The sequence below is a fragment of the Myotis daubentonii genome, chromosome 3, assembly GCF_963259705.1.
Source record: "Myotis daubentonii chromosome 3, mMyoDau2.1, whole genome shotgun sequence".
Taxonomy (NCBI): domain Eukaryota; kingdom Metazoa; phylum Chordata; class Mammalia; order Chiroptera; family Vespertilionidae; genus Myotis; species Myotis daubentonii.
Genome location: NC_081842.1, coordinates 168,649,136 through 168,675,488, shown reverse-complemented (window position 1 = coordinate 168,675,488; position 26,353 = coordinate 168,649,136). Strand labels below are relative to the sequence as shown.

Here is a 26,353-nt window from a genome sequence, read left to right as displayed (position 1 = left end):
ACATTCTTTCTCAGTTTTGTCTGCTACATACACCTGTGGGTGGAAGGTTGAAATTCAGCTCCCATGCCAAGATAAGAAATGACATCATTGACTAAAAGACACGTTATTTTATACACAGGAATATATTTATCTCTTTTATTTTTTTTTCTAAGAGCAATCATCCCATAATCAACAAATATTTACAGTTGTTTTCTTCAAGGAGTCTAAGAAGACTCTCTTATATGCTCAAATTTAAAGGCTGACCAAAATGGCACAACATCAAAGAGGAGAAATAAATAGAAAGCCAACTCTTGACCCTTACGTATAGTGTATCCGCCTAGTCATCTTACACGGAGACTGCAGTCAGGTCACTTGCACTTTCCATCAAGTTTTTATTGAGCACTTTCTATGTGCTTAGCACTGTGCTGGACTCTACAGGTACAAGATATACACAAAGCATGGGTCCTGCCCACAAGGAGCTTACAATACGGTTAAGTATTAAAAAACAATGGTGACAAAGCTCTTCAAATACACATTGTACAAATCATTTTTATATAAAAAAGCATTTCAGAAAATAAAAACAAAAGAGAGCCTTAGGACAAAAATGAAATGAAAAACACTTTTATCCATGGGATGAGCCTAGAGATAATTTGAATTGACAAAAAAAATCAGTAAAAAGCCTGAATTAATGGAAAATATGAGCACAATGTTTTAAACAGAGCAATTAAACATTTTAGTATTCATAGTACCTCAAAGTATATCAACCAAGGTATATTTTTTATAGATCTTTAAGGTACCTCGATAATTACAATCATCTTAATAACAGATCCCTTTGGAATGTGCTTCCAACTACTGAGGATGTTGATAAATTTTGTTCTCTTAAGTAGTGTACATGGTTCCTTATAACCTGGATTTCATCATTTATTTAATTTTTAAAAGTTATTCTTATAACCAGTAAAACTGTGAATACATTCAACTTCGTCTAAATTTTTATATATTTCACAGACCAAAGTCCACTTATTAACTATAAGACACATATACATATCCTATATAATAAAGAGCTAATATGCTAATTAGACCAGATGGCAGAACAACCTTCTGGAATGACCTTCCAGAACAACCAGTGGGCGAGGAGCGAGACTACGGGGCCTTGAGGCAGCCGGGGCCATGAGGCCAGGGCTGTCCCACCCTCTGCAGGGCAATCAATGGGGGAGGGGGTGCTCCGCAATTGATTGCCCCGCAGAGGGTGGTGACAGCCGGGACTGTGAGGGCCAAGCTCCTTGCAGGAATTTCGTGCATTGGGCCTCTAGTCCTAATATATGAAAAGCAAGGGGCCATCACGACCAAAACAACCAGATGACTGAACAGCAGGCTGCGTGGGGAGACCAGGCTGGCAGGGGGGGACAGTTGGGGGTGACCAGGCCGGCAGGGGGGCAGTTGGGGGTGAACAGGCCAGCAGGGGGGGCAGTTGGGAGTGAACAGGCCAGCAGGGGGGGGCAGTTGGGAGCAACCAGGCTGGCAGCAGGGGAAGTTGGGGGCAACCAGGCCGGCCGGGGCCCAGCTGGGTATGACCAGGTCAGCAGGGGGGTAGTGGGTGTGACCAGGTCAGCAGGGGGGTAGTGGGTATGACCAGGTCAGCAGGGGGGTAGTGGGTGTGACCAGGTCGGCAGGCGGGTAGTTGGTGTGACCAGGTCAGCAGGGGGGTAGTGGGTATGACCAGGTCGGCAGGGGGGTAGTGGGTGTGACCAGGTCAGCAGAGGGGTAGTGGGGGTGGCCAGGTCGGCAGGAGGGTCAGAAGGAGCGACCAGGCCTGTTGAGGGGAGCAGTTGGGAGCAACCAGGCTGGCGGGTGGGTAGTTGGGAGTGACCAGGCTGGCAGGGGGGTCACTGGGCCGCTAGTTTACATATAAAAGATAATGACTAATTTTCTCTTCCTTCTTTGAGAGAATTTGGACAAATATAGCTTCTGATGGAAGCTCAATCTTCTAACCCTAACTTTTCCCGTTTTTGTTAGTTTGTTAGTTTGTTTGATCTCTCTCTGGGTCTAAGATCTTGGCATGGCTTGGCATGCCTCTTCATATTACTCTGGAAAAACCTCTCTTGGGAGCAGCACAGCTGGGATTTGTTTGTTTTGTTTCACACTGGGTTGCAGTGGTGCTGAATTAAAGCACTGATTCTGAAATAAGGTGGAGGTGGGAGTAGGCAGGAGTTCATTTCTTCCAATGTAGAAGTCATAGGTCAAAATTACACCTATATATTATATGTAGTCAAGAGCCAGGTCTGTACAGTCCACTTATAAAGCATCTTAATACTGCATATTTGTTTTACATATGGATCCCATAGAGCTTTACAGTAATTACTAGAACTACAATAAAACTTAGATCAAGCACCATTTCTCACATGTAATTTTTTAAAGAGTTCTGAAGAAATTAATTTCATTTTGAGGTTTAATTCTATCCTCACTATAACATATTATAGAGTTATGAGGATCTGTGTTTACTGAAGACAATAAAGAAAAGAAAGATGAGAGCATTTGTTAAAAATAAGTAATTGTGTTACTGAATCATGATTCAGAATATTTGATGTTATAGAGCTTATTATTTTGGGTGAATTAGTATGAAATGGATATTTTTCTGTGGATTAAGAAGTATTGAAACTATTTTATACTGACATATGCTGTCTCTATATCAGGTTTCAAACTTATTGGACAAAGATCATTCCTAATTCAGAAATATCTTTACGAAATAGTCACTCTCTTTCAAATATTTCCAATCATTTTGTTACTTGATTACTTTCACATATAGAGCCTCAATAAACATTATTATATCAATCTGCCTGTGGTTATTCTGCCTGGATGTAGCATTCTTAAATCAAGAAAGTTTAATATGGAAATTCCCAAGTTGGAAACATGGAAACAAAGGGCTTTATATCACATTTGATGAAATTTTCAATGGCTGATCTTGTACATACGTTGTTCCTTTTTTGAGAATTTACCAAATAAATAGCATCTTTCTTGGTGTCAAGTACTGCACTAGTGCTAAGAGAGCTATAAAGAAACTCTGAGAAAAGGGTCCTGACCATCACTAAATACAATTTTGCCACAGGAAAAAGACATACATAGTGAAAATATTTACGAATAACACAATACTCTTCAAAATGAGCACTATATGACTTCAAAGTCATGGATAGCGGTAAGAGGAGAACAGAGATACTCAAATTATTCAAGGCTGAAGGACAAGGTGAGATTTGAACAAGTGAGAGATGAGTAGGTTTTGCATGGGCAAAAATAATCATGAGGTATTATAAACAAGAATAAGAGCCAGGGATCTGAAGTTTATTCTGTTCATGACATTTAAACCCACACAGTAAAGAAGCCAGTTTATAGTTGAAATTGAGAACTCATATCATATAGTTGGAGATAAGTCTGGATAAAGAATTAATCACAGTTAGCACTTACAGAGTACCTTTTGTGTTACACTCACTTTACATACATTATCACAGTAATCTCACAGGTATTATTAGCTTTGGTTTATAGATTAAGTCACTGAGACTGCATGAGGTTAATTAACTTTCTCAAGGTCACAGAGCTAGTGAATGGAACAGCTAGACTTAAATCCAAGTTTGATTCCAAAAACCCATGCTTATATTACTACATCACATTGTCTTATAAATGGAATGTCATTGTAGCAAATCTCACATCTTGCTGGGCTATTGGGACAACCTGGAATCAAAATACTTGAACTTGGATTTGATTTCGTATATTAGTCATGCAACATTGGACAAGCCCTCTGTAAACTTTACCGTCTTTTGTAAAAATAAAATAATAAATAGATGACAGCTAGACAGCCACAAAGATAAATGATGGACAGATAGATGTAACAGAAGCATGAGCATTCTTATTATTGGATAATTCCACTTGATCAATAAAATGTGTTGAGTTAAATCTGAATCAAGGGATTGTGTACAGCATCTGATTTGTGATAGTTATATAAAGCCATTTCAAATACAGGTTTGAATGAAAATAATTGCAGTTTATAACTAATTCACAGCTGGTTCAACTATTTAAGAGAAATGACTCAACTATTTTTGGCTTAATTTAGTTGGCAGAAATGACGATGGAGTCATAGTATAGGCTCCCATGACTCCTGATACTATATTATCATCTCTTCCCCAAATGTTCTTGTAGGTGACAGCATGGCCCTTACTTAGCACAGTTCCTAAAGAAGAGACACAATAAATTAAATTAAAGAGAAGAGGAAAGGAAAGGAGGAAGAGAGGAGAGGGAAGACAAGAGATAAAAAGACTGACTGAACATATAGCAAGGCAAGATCATATTATATGGCGCAAAGTATTTTTTAAAATTCTATAATTCAGACAAAATGGGTTTCTCCCTTTCATAAAAAGTCACAAATTTTGATATGTGATAACTGTGTTACTTATTAATATTGCCCTTTTTATGCTACCAGAGAATAAATTTTAAGAAATCCTGAATTAATAGTAGTGAACTGAAGGCTGTGCTTGGATGTCTACTGCTTTTACTCAATGGTTAATCATCTAGCCTCATTATTGTTTTCTATGACACTTCAAGAGAGCCCTTCATCATGCCTTTTAGTCTTCAAAGACAGAGAAATGAGAATTAAATTGATTCCAGAGTCACTAAGTGGCAGATAACCAGAATGTTGACGTAGGGACTTTGAGTTCCAAGCTTAACCCAGAAGGACATAACTCCAAAACATTAATCACACATTTTGCATAAATAACTTTTGTCACAGTATAGTCCTGCCTTCAATTAACATACTTTTCTGTCTCATTTAATTTATGTCCTACTAATTGAATTCTGCCCTCAATATGTTGATTTCACATTGTCAAAAGTGTATACTGATTTTTCAAACTCATATTGTAAAATCAAAACAACCACAAAATGTAAAGGTGTTTACATGGGTCGAAATTCAGGTAAAGGTTTGAAATTGGGGACAAACTCCTGGAAGATGGTTTTTTCTTTTTTTTTCACTTTTTCACCAATCATCATCTATGTAATCCTGCCCAATTTCTTAAATACATATTCAAAATCCAGCTCAAGAAGTCAATTTAACGTTCAGAGGCAGGAATAAACCTATTCTCAGTGGGTATTACTGACAAGAAAAAAAATTAAAGTAAAAAAAGGTGAAAATTAAGAAACAATCCAAATCAAAATATAAAATTCTCAGGTGGGAAGAAAAACACAAATTCGGGGAAGCAGGAATTGTAAGAAAAAGTCCATCTTTGTTCTTTCATGATCTGTTAGAATAGAGAGAGAGAGATGTAATAAGCATAAACAGGGTTTATTTATTTATTTACTTATGTACGTATTTATTTACTTATTTATTTATTTTTATGGTGTGAGGCAGGGGTGGGGAGCCTTTTTTCTTTGAGGGCCATTGAGATATTTATAACATCATTCATGGGCCATACAAAATTATCAACTTAAAAGTTAGCCTGCTATGTTTGATCAAACATTTAATTAACTCACCCCTAATGCAGGGCCAGACCAAATGTTTTCATAGGTTTTTATATGGCCCACAGGCCAGATGTCCTCCACCCCTGGGAGGAGTAAGATAGAAGTAAGCAATATAAATGTCTTAGACATTAAAACATTCTGGTTTGAAGTAATTACATGTGTGCTTTTGAAATAAAAGCTATTTAAATAACTCTGGATTTTGAACCACTTAAGCCTCTGGATTATTTAATTATGCTAAGTATATGCTTTTTCTGAGTAATTTTTCTGGTTTCCAAGTAATCCAGAAGAATAATTAAATCATGAAGCTATATCAATTATAGACACATCGAATGGTCAAATAATCTTACCATATAAATAACCCTAACCAGGATATAACTATACCCTAAAAATGTATAAGGAGGAATGCAAAGTGAAATAGACATGATCTGCAATTTTTGTCCTATCAAACCAACAAAGTAGTGTGTGTGTGTGTGTGTGTGTGTGTGTGTGTGTGTGTGTGTTTTAAGATATACAGAGCTGGTTAAGGTAAAGCAAAGCAGAAACTCTCATTCATTGCTGAAGAAATTTTAAATCTCTAGAATTCTTTTAGAAAGAAGTCAGACTATATGCATTTTTAAAGAATATTAACCAAAGGACTTATATGCAAGCATATAGGCCTAACCAATGGACACAGACAACAGGGGGGTGAGGGCCTGAGTGGGAGGGATGGGGGGTAATGTGGGGATGAGGACACATATGTAATAACTTAATCAATAAAGAAATTAAAAAATAAAGAATATTACAATTTTGCATATTATTTATTCTTTAACGTAAACTTATGGTAAAAAACAACAGCAACCAAATATATATTTAAAAACCTCTGCATTTTAATTTTGGGTTATGATGGTCTATTCAACATGGTGCCAATTTGAGCACAGGTTATGGTTAAGTAAGCTATAGTATATCCTTTTAATAGACTATTAATGAATATTAAAATTACTTTAAAGTAATTTGTAAATAATCTAGGGAATGTTTATTTTATGTTAAATGAAATATAATAGGATGCAATAATGCATATGTAATATTTTCATAAATATGTAAAACAAAATCAAGAAAAGTGCAGAGGAAAAATAAGAGAAAAATATACTAAAATGATGGTGGAGTTTTCTTGAGTAGTGGAAGTAAAGTTTAATAAGCTGCCTTTTTTTCCTAATGTCCTTTATTTTCCAAAGTTTCTGTAGATAGCCTCGCTTATTTTTTTATGATAAGGGGAAAGTATATTAAGATTTACTCTAAAAAATAAAAAAATGAAATTAGAGTACATTTATCGATAAAGAGATGGGAGTTGGATATTTCCATTCTTTTTTGAAAATATATATTTTTATTCATTTCAGAGAGGAAAGGAGAGGGAGAGAGAGAGATAGAAACATCAATGATGAGAGAGCATCATTGGTTGATTGCCTCTTGCATGCCCCATGCTGGGAATCGAGGTTCAACCCTGATGGGGAATCGAACCATAACCTCATAGGTCAATGCTCAGTCACTGAGTCACACCAGCCAGGCTGGATGTCTCCTTTCTATTCCCTTCTTTTGTTTTCCAGGGGAATCTGTGTGTAGAGTAAAACGGGGCTAGGTTATGTGTATCATATGTACATATTTAGGGAAAGGATATAGGACCATAAAGGTGAGTTGAGAAAAATGTTATTGGCCTTCTGACTTATAAGCTATGTTTCAGGATCAATTAGCTTATTCTTATCCTTCAGGCATTTTTACATACTATATCTCTATTGAAAAAGACATTTAAATCTTCGGAAGAACAAAAGTGATTGTCTTTCAATTACCCCAACTGTGGGAGAACTAATGGCCAAAGAAACTGAGCTACTTGAAAGTCCACATCCATAACAACTTATACCGAGTAGAGGAGTTATGGTACCCAGCCTTAGACAGGAAATGAATAAAATGAACATGCTAACTTTTCATTAAAATGAAGACTTCAACTTATGCAAAAAGTCAAGTATGGAACTTTTCACATTATCTCATTAAAACAAAAACAATCCCACAATGCCAGAAGGCTATTCATGCAATCAATCCTACAGGTAACAACAGAAATATTGAAAAGAGGTGTTTGAGGGAGGAAAGTCAAGTGCTCAGAATTTAAAATGAGCAACTGTGCATCCTATTAGGTATTATGTTCTGTTTTCTGGAGGGTTTATTGAATTACATACTTTATACAAAACAGATCTAATCAGAAGGGCAAGCAAGAGTGTGCTAACCATATGGGGAATTCATTGAGTCCTGCTCTAATTAAAACCGGGGTAGCTTAGACTTAAAATACTCTCCAAAACTATTTTTACTATGAAACATCAGTGACATGCAGGCTCTTTCGGGGCATGAAAATTGGTCAGTCACATGATCAGACTGGACCCAGTTTCAGAAAGTTCTCAGTTGAAGGAAATCTAAGTGAATAACAACAGCCCCTCTAAGGAATCTGGTCCTCCTTCATCAGAGAAGTGTGCTTAACTTCCGTTTTATTCTCAGAGCTACTCTCCTTTCTAACACAAACTCGGGTCAGAGCAAGGAGGTGGGGGCGTCTGTGCTGTAAATCCAGGCGGTTTCTGATCTCACCTTTCCAAATGGTCACTCCACATCGATGTTGAGGAGCCCTGGTGAGGTAAGGAGGTGGAGCTGGACGCATACTTGTTTTTGTGGTTCCTGATCTGTAAACAGACAGAGATGTCAGTGGACAGAATTCTTTTTTTAAAAAGATATATTTTTATTGATTTTTTACAGAGAGGAAGGGAGAGGGATAGAGAGTTAGAAACATTGATGAGAGACAGAGAACCAAGATGGCGGCATAGGTTAACGCTGGAGTTTGCTGCTTTGAACAACTACTTCAAAAGTGAAACCAAAAAACGGAAGGGACATCACCCAGAACCACAGTAACGCTGGCTGAGTGGAAGTCCTACAACTAGGAGGAAAGAGAAACGCACACGGACACTCAGAGGAGGCGCAGTGGTGAAGTCAAATTCTGAGGTGCGGAGTGCGCGGAGCGGGCTGGCGGCGGAGGGCGCGGTTGTTGTTTTCAATCGGGAGGGAGTCGCAGACTCTGAGCACCAGATCCGGGCAAGTCTTTAGGGACCCAGACTCAAACGGGAGAAGCAGGACTGTCTGGCTTCAGTCAGAGCGAGTGCAGCTTTCTCTCCCAGCTTTGCAGCGGGTGCTGGGACTCAGAGAGGCAGAGCCCCTGGGAACAGGACTGAGAGCCGCCATAACTGCTCTCTCCTGCCCACCCTGTTGATCCTGTTCGACCCGCCCCGCCCAAGCCCTGCACAGAGGCATTTGCCAGATAGCCTCAGGCAAAGGCTAGATTAGCACCTCCCTAGAGGACAGAAGTTCTCTCACTGCTGACACAGCTGATTCTCATAGCCACTTGGCCTGGAGGTCAAACCCTCCCTGGAATTAGCTACAACAATCAAGGTTTAACTATAAGACTGCGAACAAAGACCACTAGGGGGTGCAACAAGGAAGCATAACAAAATGCGGAGACAAAGAAACAGGACAAAATTGTCAATGGAAGATATAGAGTTCAGAACCACACTTTTAAGGTCTCTCAAGAACTGTTTAGAAGCTGCCGATAAACTTAATGAGATCTACACGAAAACTAATAAGACCCTCGATCTTATATTGGGGAACCAACTAGAAATTAAGCATACACGGACTGAAATAACGAATATTATACAGACGCCCGACAGCAGACCAGAGGAGCGCAAGAATCAAGTCAATGATTTGAAATGCGAGGAAGCAAAAAACATCCAACCGGAAAAGCAAAATGAAAAAAGAATCAAAAAATGCGAGGATAGTGTAAGGAGCCTCTGGGACAGCTTCAAGCGTACCAACATCAGAATTATAGGGGTGCCAGAAGATGAGAGAGAGCAAGATATTGAAAACCTATTTGAAGAAATAATGACAGAAAACTTCCCCCACCTGGTGAAAGAAATGGACTTACAGGTCCAAGAAGTGCGGAGAACCCCAAACAAAAGGAATCCAAAGACACATCATAATTAAAATGCCAAGAGCAAAAGATAAAGAGAGAATCTTAAAAACAGCAAGAGAAAGAAACTCAGTTACCTACAAGGGAATACCCATACGACTGTCAGCTGATTTCTCAACAGAAACTTTGCAGGCCAGAAGGGAGTGGCAAGAAATATTCAAAGTGATGAATACCAAGAACCTACAACCAAGATTACTTTATCCAGCAAAGCTATCATTCAGAATTGAAGGTCAGATAAAGAGCTTCACAGATAAGGAAACGCTAAAGGAGTTCATCACCACCAAACCAGGATTATATGAAATGCTGAAAGGTATCCTTTAAGAAGAGGAAGAGGAAGAAAAAGGTAAAGATACAAATTATGAACAACAAATATGCATCTATCAACAAGTGAATCTAAGAATCAAGTGAATAAATAATCTGATGAACAGAATGAACTGTTGATTATAATAGAATCAGGGACATAGAAAGGGAATGGACTGACTATTCTTGGGGGGGAAAGGGGTGTGGGAGATGTGGGAAGAGACTGGACAAAAATCGTGCACCTATGGATGAGGACAGTGGGTGGGGAGTGAGGGCGGAGGGTGGGGTGGGAACTGGGAGGAGGGGAGTTATGGGGGGGAAAAAGAGAGGAACAAATGTAATAATCTGAACAATAAAGATTTAATTAAAAAAAAAAAAAAAGAAACATCAATGAGAGAGAAACATCGATCAGCTGCCACCTGAACGCTCCCTACTGGGGATGTGCCCACAACCAAGGTACATGCCCTTGACCGGGATCGAACCTGGGACCCTTGAGTCCGCAGGCCGATGCTCTATCCACTGAGCCAAACCGGTTAGGGCAGTGAGGCCACAACACTAATAACAAAGAAACAGAATTTCCGGAGGATGAGGCCAGAAATCAGGATTTTAAAAAGATTCCCAGGTGATTCTAATGTGCAGCCAAGGTTGAGAACCACTGCTGTAGAGCAAGCAAACTTGCGGCACTCAGGCTGCATGAGGCCCACAACGAATATTTTTGCAGCCCAGCCAATACAACAGCATGTAAGAAACGTTTTAATAAAATTTCATAACTTAATTTTTACAATGTCCTGTTATACATAATTATTAATAATGAACTACAATGTTTGCTAAGGACTGATTACTATGACCGTGTTGCATTCATTTCCTTTAGGCACCTTACGCGCAGGCGCACCATTTCTCTCCACTAATACTGGCAACGAATATTTCAGCAGCCGATTGCCACATCATTAGTCTTGGGTTGTTTGGTGTGCGCAACAGGAAATATTTCACTTTCGGAGAACAAGAAAAATAGGTTTATTTGTATCATGCTTATTTGTGCAGTTATTCAGTGTCTGGTAAGTTAATGTTCAAGGACAAATATTAATTTTTATTAAAAGGTTCTATTATTTTATGTTAACGATTACTCATTTATTTCAGTCCTTTGTATTCAGCATGTCTCTATAGAAATAAACCTACGTTTCTATGAAAATTGAAGCTTTTGTTGTTTTGAACTTGACTTTTGGACCGAATTATTTTCCTGTGGCAATAGTGGGAAAAGGATTGAAATATGAGTGGTCACACTACTGCATCTGAACACAGCCGAGTTGTTTGGCCTACGGCCATGGCTTGGTGGCTGCTAGGCTGTCTGTGGTTTGGCTGAGAATGTCTGATGCCTGTGTTCCTAAAGCCACTCTGTCCCGTCTGGCGATCACTGTGCTGGTTTAGCTGTGAGGTTTCTTCCAGGATGACCCAGGTGCACCACAGATTGTAGCTACTCATTAGCAGAGTTCCTTCTGCTCGCCCCACATCAGCTAATTTCTCCCCATCTACTGAACAGCTGAGGGGTGTAGCGGTCTATTCCGAATTTCAATGCCAAATTTGTAACATATTATATAGGCTTGCTGGATTCCTGAGGAATACAGAGAAAACTATTCAAAAAGTACTTACCTCCTAACACCTCGAATTACCGGTGCCCTTATTACAGATCATCCTGCCCCCACAGCTATCCCTTCCCTTGCCTGCCTTTCTGTTAGTTGGCTCCATTCCATCCACCTTCAAATAGTCACACGCCTCCTTATCTTGGGAAGTGAAATACACAGAAACACCTGTGCTTGACTGCTTTCTTCTTCCCTTTCCCGAAAGTGTGGCCCAGTTCCTCGCCTTCCTTTACTACCAGCTTTAATACGTGACGCATCTGCTCTTCCTGTTTCCTCTCCCCTCAACTCCATCATAAATAATAATCCAAATTATAAAGTACTTTCTTTTTTCCAGGCACTGTTCTAAATATTTAACAAATAGTAATTTCTTTTATTCTTCCAGGTTGGTACTAGGATCATCTCCCCTGGACAGATGGGAAAACTGAAGCACGGAGAGGTTGAGTGACTTGGCCAGGGCGATCCACTGGTACGTAGCAGAGCTTGGATTCAAATGCAGGCAGTCTGGTTGAGAATGTGTGCCAACAACACTTGACACTTCCGCACTGTCCCCACCTCCTTGCAACTGGATTTTGTCCCCATGACAGTAAAACTAGGCTCTTGGAAATGTTAGGTATTTACTGTCGGCTCTGATACTGCAATACTGAGGCTAGATACACCTGCACTGCATGCGAAGATCTAATATTTGCAAGATTGTCCCTCTCTTGTTATACAAGATAACAAAACTTCATTAATCTGGAATGAACAAATCATTCTGATGAGGGCTGAACTAAAATTTATACTTTTATGATCTATGTTCTATGAAAAGGGGTTACTTGGTCAAGGTAATAAGTAAACCATATGAATCAGCAGAGGCATAATTTGACTTACCCCAGGGGGGATAGGAATACTTTTAGAATGTTTAAATGCAAATTTAGGTTTCTGATGCCAAAAGAGTTTTGCCTGCTCCAGACAATAACATATATTCTGCACTTCTTGATTCCTGCCTTGAAGCAATGTGCAATCTAGAAGGGAAACTATTGAGATAATAAGAAAATGGCAGAAAATGGCATGTAATCATGCTCTGGAGCATAAATGGTGACTTTTGCCATCATCTAATTTGTTGGAATTTGCAAAGCATGTCCCGAGAGCTGGAGAGTTCTCAGGCACCGTGCCAGCTGTCACCAAGAGAGTGGTGAGCCCTGCAAGAGTAAAAAAAAACTGCACCTTTTCAAGCTGAAAGGTGTCTTAGAGATCATGCAATCCACTCATTTATGGAGGAGGCTACGAGGGCAAGGCTATTTTTTATAGTCACAAAGCTAGTTTGCAGCAAATTCTTGTCTGGAATTCTGCTTCCTTATATTTTTCCTTATTTGTGTTCCATCACGAGCCCCAATAGTTAAGCTGTAGACTTGATCCACTTGTAATCAGCCCTAGAGTAATACAGTTATTCAGCAAACATTTATTGAGAGAGAGAGACAGAGAGGGGGATAAATGAGCAGAATGAAAAAGGAAAATATGTGAATGTGACCTGGCAGTTAAACCAGTCAGTGCATGAACTCCATGGGGACGGAGATTTTGATCTGTTCTTATTCACAATGCATTGCACCCTTCTTGACCAGACCAGGCCAGCCACAATGCAGCATAATTACTACTTCATATTTTAATGAACAGTTTCCTTGTGTTTTTACCTAGAATGTCTGTAACTGGGTGGATATTATTCCCATTTCATAGGTAAAAAACATTAAAAATCGGAGGAGTTAATGATTTGCTCATCTAGACCTAGAATCAAGACTAGAAATTAGGCCTTTGCCTCCTAATTCATTACCTAACTGTAAAAATATTGCTTTCTAACTAAAACAGTCAATTAGCTTATTATTCATATAAGGGATAAAGATAGACATGCAACCTTCAGCAAACCCTAAAGAAATGCATATGGGTGGTGTCATTTCTGCCCCGGGTCCTGCTATCTCACACTAGCTACAAGCACTTCTTATGCTTCAGAACATGTCTTCCCTTCTTTGCTTTCTTCTCAGAGAACGAAGAGTGGTAGCGAGTGCCTCTTCTAATGAGGGTCTTGGTGGCTCTCCATGAGACTCTGAGCCATTACAACAATAAAGGCTCTAATGTCTTACAACCTTCTACTCGGTAGACCATCATCTTTTATAGCATTATTGTCCAAAATGATTGCACTGTAACCAGACTGTGTGGCCTGCCATACTTCTATTTAAATCCTTGTCTTTGTAAGGCATCCTAACTTTTCCCCCTTCTAAAACATTAAAATATATTCCAAAGAGAACAAACCTTAAATACAGTTAACACTGGTTTCCTCACAATAGGACAGATTGTAGAAACCCTAAGAATTTAGAGAAAGGGGAAATAAAGTGATTAGGGAAGGTGGGGGGATGAGGTTTCATAAAGAGGTACAGGGTGTGAAGAGAACTGGTAGGGAGGAGGGTGAAGCTTGAGCAAAGACGGAGGCCTGAACAAGCAAGAGTCAGAGAGAGAAACAGAGAGCAAAGATGGTGGCCTGAACTGAGACTGGGTAGAGCTGGGCATCAACTGGGGTGGCAGAACTATGACCACACTCAGAGGAGTCTAAGGCGTTGACACAATTTGGGGGGATTACAAACTAAGGATTAGTAGCCAAAACCCTGATGCAGGAGGAAGGGTCCAATATTAAAAATGCCTTTATTGGGAGGGCACTTACAATATTTTTCATTTGAATATCCTCTATAATAAAACCCTAATATGCAAATTGACCCAACAGTTGAATGATTGGTTGCTATGACGCTAACTGACCACCAGGGGGCAGAAGCTCAATGCAGGAGCTGCCCCCTGGTGGTTAGTGCACTCCCACAGGGGGAGTGCCACTCAGCCAGAAGCCTGGCTCACAGCTGGTGAGTGCAGCGGCAGTGACAGGAGCCTCTCCTGCCTCCGCTGCAGGCAGGTGGTAAGGAGTGAGGGGTCCCGGGACTGCAAGAGAGATGTCTGACTGCCGGCTTAGGCCAGTGGGGTCCTGGACTGGGAGAGGGCGCAGGCCGGGCTGAGGGACTCTCCCCCCCCCCCCCAGTGCACGAATTTCGTGCACTGGGCCGCTAGTTTATTTTAAAATCCCTGTTTTAACTTATCACCAAATACAAGTGTTTCTTGTTTTCGGATATATCCGATGAATCCCTTCATCCCTAACCATCTGCGCCTTTCTTAGTTCCTCCTTTAGCATCCACTCCCAGAATCACTGCAACTGCCTTTAGGCCCCTCAGTGACTCTCTGTCTCTAGTTTCTGCTATAACCCATTCCCCATAAAACCCCCCTTTGAGCCACATGACCTAGTAAACAGTGGGATCTACAACATACCCCCTGGAAGAATCCTGGTTCCACTAGTTATTAGCTCTGTGGCCTTGAGCAAATTACTTGAACTTTCTAGGCCTCAGTCCTCCTCAGTTAAGGAGAAAATGAGGACAATGGTAGTAACTATCCAATAAAGTTGTTGATAGGATTAAAAGGATTATAATATAGAAAATTCTTAGACTAGAGACTGACACAGTGACATAGAGTAAGCTCTTGGGAAGTATTAGTCATTGCTATTTCAGCTACATTGGACGTTGTCATTCATTATGCCAGGCTCACCTATTCCCCTAACTCAACCCCTGCTAAAGGGGCATCCACAGGCCATCATATTTTGTACAGGATTCTGTACATCCCAGGTGTACCCAATTGGACAAGGTGTGTAAACTTAAGCCATAGGCTAGCCACTGACATATGACCTGCCAGCAAAGGAATGATGAACTGACAAGTCAGAGAATTCCTCTTGAAAATCTAAATTTAAAAATGTTGAGAAAATAAGGAACTTAAGCAGGACCATGGCCATGCAGAAGCAGATACTGTAAGCAAATAAAAATTACGAAACTAAGGAACGTATTAACAGTAGAGATAAAGAATTGGCAGTTGGTAATGGAAACACAATTACACAGGTGGGAAATAGCTAGGGCCAGTGATGGTGGAGAACTAGCATGATTTTCCATTTATTCCAAGTGTTGATTCTCTGCATCCTGATCTACATTCTAACCCCAGCTGGACACACTCCAGGCCATACTAATCCATTACAATAAACCTCCCCCCTTTGCACTAACCTGAGGGATGCTATATACCTTCCATGCCAAAGAACCTAAATAACTAAACAATGGCCCTGCAGACATCTTAGATCAGCGGTTCTCAACCTGTGGGTCGCAACCCCTTTGGGGGTCGAACGACCCTCTCACAGGGGTCGCCTAAGACCATCGGAAAACACATATATAATTACATATTGTTTTTGTGATTAATCACTATGCTTTAATTATGTTCAATTTGTAACAATGAAAATACATCCTGCATATCAGATTCATTATGATTCATAACAGTAGTAAAATTACAGTTATGAAGTAGCAACGAAAATAATTTTATGGTTGGGGGGTCACCACAACATGAGGAACTATATTAAAGGGTCATGGCATTAGGAAGGTTGAGAACCACTGCCTTAGATGATGAGCTGGGGAATATGATCTCAACTGTAGAGACTCCGTTGTCTATCGGTCAATCAACTCTAATGCACCCCATACCCTGTCCCCACAGCTTTCCTCATCCAGAATAGGCTCCCGTTCCTTTTGGCATATGCACAGCCTAATTTTCTTTCAAGGGCTAGTTCAGATCTTACTTTCCCCATGAACACCTGGGTACCATACCACCTCTTCTTGGATTCTTTTATTTATAATAAAGGAAAATAAGTCCATATGACTACAATTGAGAATACTTAGATACAGAATCATTTACTAAATATCAATCCCTCTGATTATAAGTTCCATAGAAGCAAGGCTCATATCTATCTTGTTTCTGTTCTGTGCCCACATGTCACATTGCCTGGCACAATGGATGAACTCAATAAATATTTGATGAATGAATGAATGAATAAACAAATGAATCATCTTTTCAACAAGACACTAGCTCTTTAAAATCAGGGACTGTGTTGTCAATGTCCTCTAAGAGCCCAACATGTCTGGCACAGAGTGGCACTCATTAGTATTTGCTGGCTGGTTTACGATGCACTGTATATGTAGAAGGGAGTTGTTGTTTTTTTAGGCTTGGTGATAACGATGCACACCTGGTCAAATTCACATCCTGCCTTATCTTTCATGTGCTCCCTCAAACCAAATCATACAAGAGAAAGGACAATTCATTGGTATCAGCAAGACAGTGCACTAGAGACTAACATTTTCCTGCGCCATCCTTGCCCGTAGGTCTCTGACTCATTACGCTTGGTTGACTTGTTCCATGTCTGCAGTTTCCTGGCTCTGATAACCAGGAAGATGCAACCCTAGCCCTGGAAGTAGACTTTAACCAGAGCCTGGTTCCTAAAAGATCCTGGGCTGCACAACTTATTGTCATGGAGAACTAGAGCTGGTCGGGGGCCTATTTATGCCCATACATTTTAGGTTGAGCTCTGAAAGCTTGTTGTTACTAGACATACAGGACTGTATGGCTTAGCGATTGCAGCTTTCTGTTGCATTGGTAATTGAATTAAAATAACATTATTTAAACTGATTAAAACAACAAAATCATTTTAACTGTTCAAAATTACCCTACTAAAAAAAGAATCAGGGCAGCCTGGAAACTCATATCCTACTTATGAGAAAGAATGAAGTTGTGTTTTTCAGAAAAAATAGGGTATGTATTTTAACGACACCGTAACAGTATTCTTTAAATCTTTAAATACCTCTTAAGTATTTTCTTGGATTGGTAACAGTATTGTGTCCAGTCCCCTCCCCTCACCCATGGCAGCCTTTCCATCATTATAGCCGCAGGGAACTGGGAGAGCAAAAGCCAACAGGAAGGAAGAGCCTTGCAAACAAAGTTCTTCTGGTGCTAGGAGGGGCCAGCATAGTAAGAGAAGCAGGAGACAATGTCCTTACTTCTCCACAACTGCCTCCGCATCAATCTCACAAATGAGAGGGTGGAGAACAAATATAGAGCCCGAATAGAAAGAACGGCTCCAAGCCACTGAGGAGACAGCCTCACGGGGGTTCTGGCACACATGCATGGACACTTCCGGAGAAGGGGAGTGGCAGAGAGAGGGCCACGATCATCCCCTAAGTACTTCCCAGCCCCCCCCCCCCCATGTGGAGAAGCACCCTCCCAACACCAGCGTCTTCCTGAGGTCCATGGAAGAGGGAGACAAGCTGAACACCAGAGACATTGACACAGAGCTGTGGTGTTCAGGGCCGGGTGACATGCTGGTGGAGACAGCAGTTCCCAGGGAGTGGAGAGCTACAGGCGGGACACTGACGGAAGGAGGTGGCAGAGCCTTGAGGGTCTACTGTGCCAGGGAGAAAACAGTGGGTCCAGTCAGCAAAGTGAAACCACAGGGCTCAAAACGTGCTGAAGAAACAGCTCACAGGTTTCCCCAGCCCTGAGTACAGGGTGGATGCCAGAAGCTGCCCAACAAACAGGAAGACCTAAGTGAACTCGAGGGAGGGTAATGTGAGTGAGTGTGTGTGTGTGTGTCGGGGGGGGGGGGGTGGTCCAATAGGCAGGACCAGGACCTGCATGTGGACGAGCTGCATCTCCTCATCTCCCCCATTATCATCTTGGCCAAGAGAAGGTGCAGCTGAGAAAACCCATGAAGAACATTTCCCTCAAAAAGATTGCTAATGCAACTGCAAAGAAAAAACCAAAACCAAGAACAGATGGCCAAAATACCTTCAACCCTAAGTCTGAAGACCTCTCCTCTACTGTCCCACATCCAAGCCCTGACCCAGTCAGCAGAGAGCTTGGATTGGTGAGGAAGTGTTGTTCTGAATAGAAAAACTTTAAAAGACATTTTTTAAATTCCAAAGTGTTGACTGTACAATTTTCACCCTACCCATTAGCAAAATTACAGGCTCTAGGAGACAAAGAGATGCCAATGGTGCTAAATAAATATGGCAATTCTCCCTACCTTTATACATCTGTGAATATGAACTGCTTTCCACCCCCCCCGCCCCCCTCCCCTCAGTTTAATGCATTATGAAGGTGACCAGAAAGAAGACTGAAAGAGTGCCCAGGATGACTAATAAAATAAGGCAATACTAAAAGCCAAAGTTAGGAGTATATTTCTAAAGATAAATTAAATCTGATGATAGGTGAAAGTTTTGTTCTGTTGTCTAACTTGTAATCAGAGACAGTCCCTAAAGGGTCTCATGCATTACAATTGTGTCATTACAAGACATGTAGCTCAGATACAAAGAAAATGATCAAGTGTGCTCTTATAGTATACCAAGTCGATATTTGAGAAGGATTAAGTAAGATTAAAGACTGTCATAAATATGTAATTGCAATCAGTAATGAATTTTGTGACAGTCCTTATTCTCCAGGTGAGAGCTGATTTGATTGACCTCAGTGCACTTCATTATTCTGAAGGCTTTCCTAGTCCCAGAGGCTGCAGGTGTGGTCACTGTCAGAGGCAACATTTACATACCTGGGAAGTAACCTGATCCCCTGCGGGCTCTTCTATGCATAGCAATAACCCACAGCCATCCAATATAATCAAATTAAATCAGAGTCAGTGTAACACTGTCAGGAGACTAATGATTGGATATTAGCAGAATCTATCAAGGGTCTTTTATCTATCAGGCAAATAAATTCAACAGAGTACTGAAGGTCAGTTCAATTTAGCACTAATGCAAACTTTAAAAAGCAGATCATAGATTACATATCTATTATGTGGAAGACACTGTGCTAGGCATTAAAAGAAAATCTTTTTTTGATATATTTTATTGATTTTTTTACAGAGAGGAAGGGAGAGGGATAGAGAGTTAGGAACATCGATGAGAGAGAAACATGGATCAGCTGCCTCCAGCACACTCTCTACTGGAGATGTGCCCGCAACCAAGGTACATGCCCTTGACCGGACTCGAACCTGGGACCCTTCAGTCCGCAGGCTGACGCTCTATCCACTGAGCCAAACCAGTTAGGGCTAAAAGAAAATCTTGATTCATCACCAATGCAAATGTTATAAACTGTGTATCATTAAATAGTAGTCATTATGTAGTATAAATTGTACATATTTAATGGTTATGATAACTCTAAATCCTGAATGCATTCCCATTTCTCTAAGTGATGAGAGCAAAGAAAAATGACTGAAGTCCCATTAGCCAAAATTTGGCCATTTGAAATCTGAATCTTATACAAAAGTAGTTGAAAAGCCAGTTGCTTAATGTACCAGTTAATGCAAAATATTATAGCAAATTATTTATTATTCAGCTTTTCTTGTTCTTAGTAATATAGTAACTATGATCCTTAGGCAGAAACTTAATAGATTTTATGACATAAAAAGTTTTTCCATGGCAAAGACAATTTAAAAGCCATACAATGCAGATACATAAAATAATTAACCATCTTTAACTATAGCAGAGATTGCCAGTTGCTTCCTAGTATCTATTCTCCCCTCCTTTATGACAGAACCCGGATTATCAGTGAGGCACCAATTAAAACACTACATTTCCAAGATTCCCAAATTAGGTATGGCCACGTGACTAAATTCTGGCCAACATACGCAAGAATTCCTTTCTCTTTGCTGCTCACAAGAGGCAGATTAATGGCTGGAGCTCAAGCACTCATATTGGACCATGAGGCAATACTCCTAAGAATGGCATAGCATCGATGTCTGATGATTAAGGCATGGCCAGGTCAGCCCTGCACTGCTGTGGAGGAGACACTGCTCCATCGTGTGACCACTGCTTGTCCCACAAGCTGGACCTGGGCCAGAATGGAGGTTGCTTTCTACAACCCTCCCCCACACCCTTAGAGACTATCCTATATAATAAAGAGGTAATATGCAAATTGACCAGGCTGGCAGGGGAGGGCAGTTGGGGGTGACTGCGCTGGCAGGGAAGGGCAGTTGAGGTGATCGGGCTAGCAGGGGAGCAGTTAGGCGTCTATCAGGCTGACAGGGGAGTGGTTAGGGGGTGATGAGGCTGGCAGGCAGAAGCAGTTAGGGGCAATCAGGCTAGCAGGCAGGCAAGCAATTGGGAGCCAGCAGTCCCGGATTGTGAGAAGGATGTCTCCTGTATTGTGAGAGAGATGTCTGACTGCCAGTTTAGGCCCTGTGGGATCAGGCCTAAACTGGCAGTCGGACATTACCCGAGGGGTCCCAGAATGGAGAGGGTGCAGGCTGGGCTGAGGGACACCCCCCCTTCCGCCCAGTGCATGAATTTTGTGCACCAGGCCTCTAGTATGATCATAATTGATGTTCATATTGACATAAATCAGCACCCCTTCCAAGGCTTCTGTTATGTGCTGGTTCCTGGAACAGGTTGTTGTCCTGACCTGGTCAAACTATAAAGTAATTTTCCATACCTGGTTGCTTCATGTACTAGTCCTTGTTCCTCTTTTTACCCAATATAATTCCTTGGCACTTGCCAGGCAGCAAGGGGAATCCTTTTGTCTTACAGCTGCCCAAGATATGCCTCATATATTAAGTACCCTTTAATAAACTCTATTTAATTACCAGACTGGAGTGGGCAGCTTCTTCCTTTGGATGTTCCCTGCCCTGCACTTAAAAGGTAGATTTTCTGTCTTGGAGCTTTATCCACTAACACTTGGTGAACCAGCCAATATACTGAAGGAAGAGACATCCATGGGGGAGATCCCTGGTTGACCATCCACCTTCATATGGGGAGGGGTGGCCTGTATGCCAGATGTATGTGGACTATTGCATGAGTATGGGAATCTCCTGAATATGCCAACTGATTTTATGCATTTGTTTGAGGAACTACATGTTACACATTGTGGCAAGGAAGGAAACGTTATGGCCACAGCTGGGGGCTGGCCGCTCTTATGGGAGGTTTTGCTGACCGCTGACACCCAGCTAGAGGCAGAAGAGAGGGTTAGAAAATTAGAGGAACTGAAACTAGAAAACTGTATTAGAATGTCTACAACTCTGTTAGCATCAGGACTGGATGAGAAAGGTTGGTGGGGGGTGGGATGGGGAGAAAAAGTTCCTTCGAAAAGATCCCACTGCTTTTATGGATGACATGAGCTCTCTGTTTGCATCTGTATGTACATGTGTCTCTATATATGTGTTGTATTTATGTGGTATTTTCTACCACCAAATGGTATTGTTAAGTTGTAAATGAGCTATGTTTAATTGGCTTAAAGGAATTGAGTGCTTATATAAATTAAAGATAGGGTACTCTAAGATTCTCAGACATATGGAAACTAACCCAAATGCTTTTCAGAATCAAGTGATCTTAGAAATATTTGATATTAAAGCTAGTTTAAGTTTATTGGTTTAGTTAAAATAGACATGTCTTTAGAGTTATCAGAATTAAATATAATACCTTCATTTTACCCAGGCTTAAAAATGTATCAGCAAAAATAATAACTTAGAATGATGGCTGATTTTATCTAAAGTGTCATATATTTTGGGGGTAATCTAAACATAATTAAGAACTAATAAATTAAATAGATTTAAGCAGAATAAAATGTTTTAGGTAAAACCTTTAGCAATAATTGTAGAGGTTTATGCAAAAGGAATGTTTGGGAAAATTTTTAATGTGTGGTCAAACTGCCTATTGTCAATTAGAATGGATTTATTAAGTGGATTTAAATATGAAAAGTAAGCTGATGTAAAATTAGAGTTTGATTCTCTTTTTCTCTGTTCAAATGACAAAGTTATCTTGGACTATAGTTCTTTTCCTGATAAAATATTGTGACAAGTTTTCTTCTTAGAAAGCAAAGATTCTATGTTTTATCAAATAATTTTCTGCATGCTAGCTTATCTCTATCAGGCCTTTATTTACTTAAAAAACTGAATCCTCTCAATAGTAAAAGCTAAAGTTTTCTATTTGAAATGCCTTAGCTGACTTTTATAAAAAGTCAGCAACAACAAAATCTATAGACTGTGGTGCATAAGAATAAAGTCCATTCTGCTTCTGCAAAAATGACCCCTCATTGCCAGACTGTTGCCGTCCTGATGTCCTTGTAACATGGCAACAGTTTGCTCCTGAATCAGGGAAATTAAGATGGGAAAACAATGGTTGTAAACGAAATAAATAGTCAGGGCTATGGGAAACCCAAGATGGCCGTTTGGTTCTTCCAGACGCCTGGGCAAACCCAATTTTTGCATTCTTTCATGCATCATCATGCATTTAAGCTGGGCCTCATTACACTGCCACTTGGTATGAGTTGTTCTTGTGTGTGTGTTTTCTAAGTGGGTTGAAGTCTTCCCCTGCTGCAAGGCTGACGCTCGCACAGAGACAAAGAAACTGTTAGAAAACATGTTTCCCACTTGGGGTATAGTTTCCAAGTGCTCCCTCAAGGCTATTTCCATGGCCCCACCATGCTCCATGGGATGGTGGCTTGGGACCTGTCACTGTTTTCCTTCCCAGCTTCTGTGAAACTCAGTGTATTGATGACATAATGTTTACCTGTGATTTGCCTCTGCTGCAGAAAACCTTGCAGGCCTTGCTGAACCTTCTACAACAGAGAAGATGGACAGTGAATTCACACAGAATTCAAGGACCAGGCACCACAGTGAAGCTGTTGGGAGTCGTGGTCAGCTAAGACCCACGTTGTCCCTGAGGCCATCATAGACAAAGACAAGCCTACCCCATAACAAAAAAAATGTGAAAAGGGTACAGGCTTTTGTGGGAATTTGGGGGTACTGGTGAACATTTATATTCATTTAGCAAATGCCGTTGCCTATTATAATGCCTCGTTACATAAAAAGGGCCATATTATGGGACTGGGGGGCTGAACAACAGGGTGCCTTTGAGAAAGCAAAAATATGGACCAAACAGATTAAAGGCCTTGAACTTTCCAAAGTGGGGCTGCCATTTGGATTAGATGTTTCAGTAACCCCTGAACTGGGTGTTATAATGAAAAACAGCAAAAGGAGAGAGTGCCCTTGGGGATTTGGTCCCAATTGTAGAAAAGGGCAGAGATCAGATACACCCCAATAGAATAGCAATGATTGGCAGTGTATACAGTGCTCCTGCAGGTGGAGCCTCTTACCAAAGAGCACCCATTCACAGTAACAACTTCCCTACGCATCAAGGGGCGGGTAGACAACATGTTCCACCAGCCTGCCTCTGCCAAGGCTCAGACTCCTATGTGGACTAAATGGCATGTCTATCTAAGCAGAAGAGCACGCTGTCAAGTAGGCTTTTGTTTTCAGAGATGCAGTCATTGTTAGGCTCTGTTGAATATGTAGACCCTCCAAGTGCTCCTGCTCCTATCTCTGTGTCAGCCCCTGCAACTTGAAAAGACAGAACGGGGGAAGTTCTGGCTGGAGCTTGAACCATCCTAGCCCAGGAAATCCATCTACCTGGATGGCAGTCATCCAACCATCCACTGACACTATGCGGATGGAAACAAGAACAAGCCACAGTAGTCAGTGGGCTGAATGAAGAGCTGGCTGGTCGTTAATCACACATGATACTTGGTCACTGATCTTGTATACTAGTAGTTGGGCCCTTTTAAAGGAATTGACATTATGACTTGGACAATGGAAAAGGAGGGGTGGATGGTTATGAACAAAACTTTATAGGGACAAGAGATATGGAAAGATATTGGGGCTCACTTACAAGAGCCTGAGGCAGATCTGTTGTCTTCCATGTCCCTGCCCATAAGGTGTCTACATCTCTAGATAACCAGGAAGCAGGTGCCTTGGTAAAAATGCACACTTTAGCAACTGACTCATCAGTAGACACTGTTGATTAAGTACACAGAGAGAGTGGTGCATAGCTAAGGAGTCAGACTGGTCAATGTAGTTATTGGGAAGTTCCATCTCCCATATAACACACAGGGTTGTCTGTGAAATGAAAAAATGATGTCCTTAAACAACAGATAAAGTTGGTCATTTATATGACCAATCCATGAGGCCAATTGGTCCATATGCCAGGCTGGGAACTCAGGCTGAGGCATCCCATACGGTAAAGTGTGGAAAACAAATTACACAATAATAATCCTGATGTTGGCCAACAAGCTATGATAATGACAGCACCATGCCTTATTAGAACAGGGACAACTTACTGAAATGTGCAATGGGACGTTGCATTGGGGATGGGTTAGTTACTTCATGCCCCTGTGTGGAGAGGAACTGCTCATATCCAGCAGGATCCTGTCATTAAATGAAGTCATGATCTATGGAGATATACTTTATGTGGACCTGTACATGTACTATTGAAAGAGAGGAGATGGTAGGCATCCTAGTCTGACATATTCCTCATCCTGCTCACTTCTTTACACCAGAAAACACCATTTACTCCCAGCCAACATATATGGTTTAGCCAGTCTGTCCAGGTTAATGTGGCCACATTAACATCTAAAGATCAGGCTACAGGTTTAATTCTCATAGACGGAGATCTCTCAGCTCAAGTTCCTGCTCAATATTTGTCTTTCTAATCTTATTCTTCTGCTGTTGCTGTGGCATCCAGTTATGGTGGGGAGGGGTGTATGGGCGGGCACCTATGCCATTATCCAAACTAAATGTGTTTTTATACCAGATTAATCTGCTAATATGTCTTCTTTGTTAACACATATGAGAACTCAAGTAAATGATTTCAACAAACAAGCCCCAAGCCTAAGTGATCCTCTGGTTCACTGGTTGGTTCTGGGGATGAGGGAAAGCATGAAAAAAGTTATCACTAATACTTAGACTGCTTCTTTTAATTTGTTCCTTTTCATGTGTGTGTGTGTGTGTGTGTGTGTGTGTGTGTGTGTGTGTGTTATGTACTGTTGCTATAGACTGTGTCTCCAATGTGGTCAAATGGCAACTAAGTGAGCTACTGACTTGCTACTGAAACCCCTCACTGACCACTTAAGGCACCTCGAAGAAGAGGGGGGCACGTTAGATTGTAAGAGATGCTCATAAGGGGTCGAGTATGGAGGAGAGACTGTTCCATGATGTGACCACTCTCTATCCCACAAGCTGGACCTGGGCCAGAATGGAGGTTGCTTTCTGCCGACTCCCCTTAGAGAATGATCATAATTGATGTTCATTCTGACATAAATCAGCACCCCCACCCCTTGTCTCCTGTTGATGCTGGTCTGGAATAGGTTGTTGTCCTGATCTAGTCAGCCATGGAATACCCTGTACCTACTACCCATTACTATTCCACCCTGTTACCCTATATAATTATGTGATGCTTGCCAAGTGGTGCATGGATCCATTTTGTCTTGGAACTGCCTAAGTCATTCTTCAATGTAAGCTTCCCTTAATAAATTCTATTAGTTACCAGACTGAGTGGCCAACCTTTTTCTTCTATTATTCCCTGCCCTCTGCTTATAAAGGTAGATATATAGTCTCGGGGCTTTTCCCTGGGTCTGTGTGAACTGACAATGGCCTACCTACAGAATTTATATAACTAGAACAGAAATATGCTTCCATATTCATTTAGCCATTATTATTTTGGATTTTATTACAGTCAACTAAAACCTAACACACTAATAAAGCTATCCCATTAGTCAAAGAAAATTCCGGGCAGTTGTCAAGAGAAAACCTAAAGTAATGCAGAGAGAAGCCATACAAATAAAAGGAAACGAATAATTTTTCCATCATATCTAGCTCAAAATGAATTGATTATCTAAAATGTGCAGTCCTCAACACTTCAGAAGTTGACATAGGAGACTGTTTTTTGGGCCCTACTGTAGATCATGCCCAGATGTTCAATAGTGACTTCAAATTGTTAGCATGTCGTTTTCACAAAATTTGTACAATATTTCTGCATTTTCAAAGAAGAGAAGTAGCATATAATTATACCACTGTGCAATACAATTCTGCTCCCTCACCATAATGGGTTTAAAACCCAGATGGTGGCATTGAAATGAACTCAGAAATTGACATCATAAAAGCTGGGCTTAAATCCTAACTCACTCTAAATCTGGGCAAGCTTGCTCAAATTTTATAAATCTCCATTTC

The 26,353-nt window shown here is 40.8% G+C and overlaps 1 protein-coding gene across 2 annotated transcripts in view; it reads right to left on the bottom strand.

Annotated features, from left to right (window-relative positions):
* Positions 1-26,353, bottom strand: part of PTGER3 (prostaglandin E receptor 3) — a 107,270-nt gene that overhangs the window by 21,109 nt on the left and 59,808 nt on the right. The window contains exons 3-4 of one of the 2 annotated variants that reach the window (XM_059689181.1): positions 8,080-8,171; positions 2,520-5,255 (exon numbers count right to left, since the gene is read on the bottom strand). In XM_059689181.1, the coding sequence (XP_059545164.1) occupies positions 5,249-5,255; positions 8,080-8,171 (99 nt within the window). In that variant the 3' untranslated portion in view covers positions 2,520-5,248. Of the gene's footprint in view, positions 1-2,519; positions 5,256-8,079; positions 8,172-26,353 lie in introns of those variants that run through there. The other variant, XM_059689180.1, reaches the window with a different exon arrangement.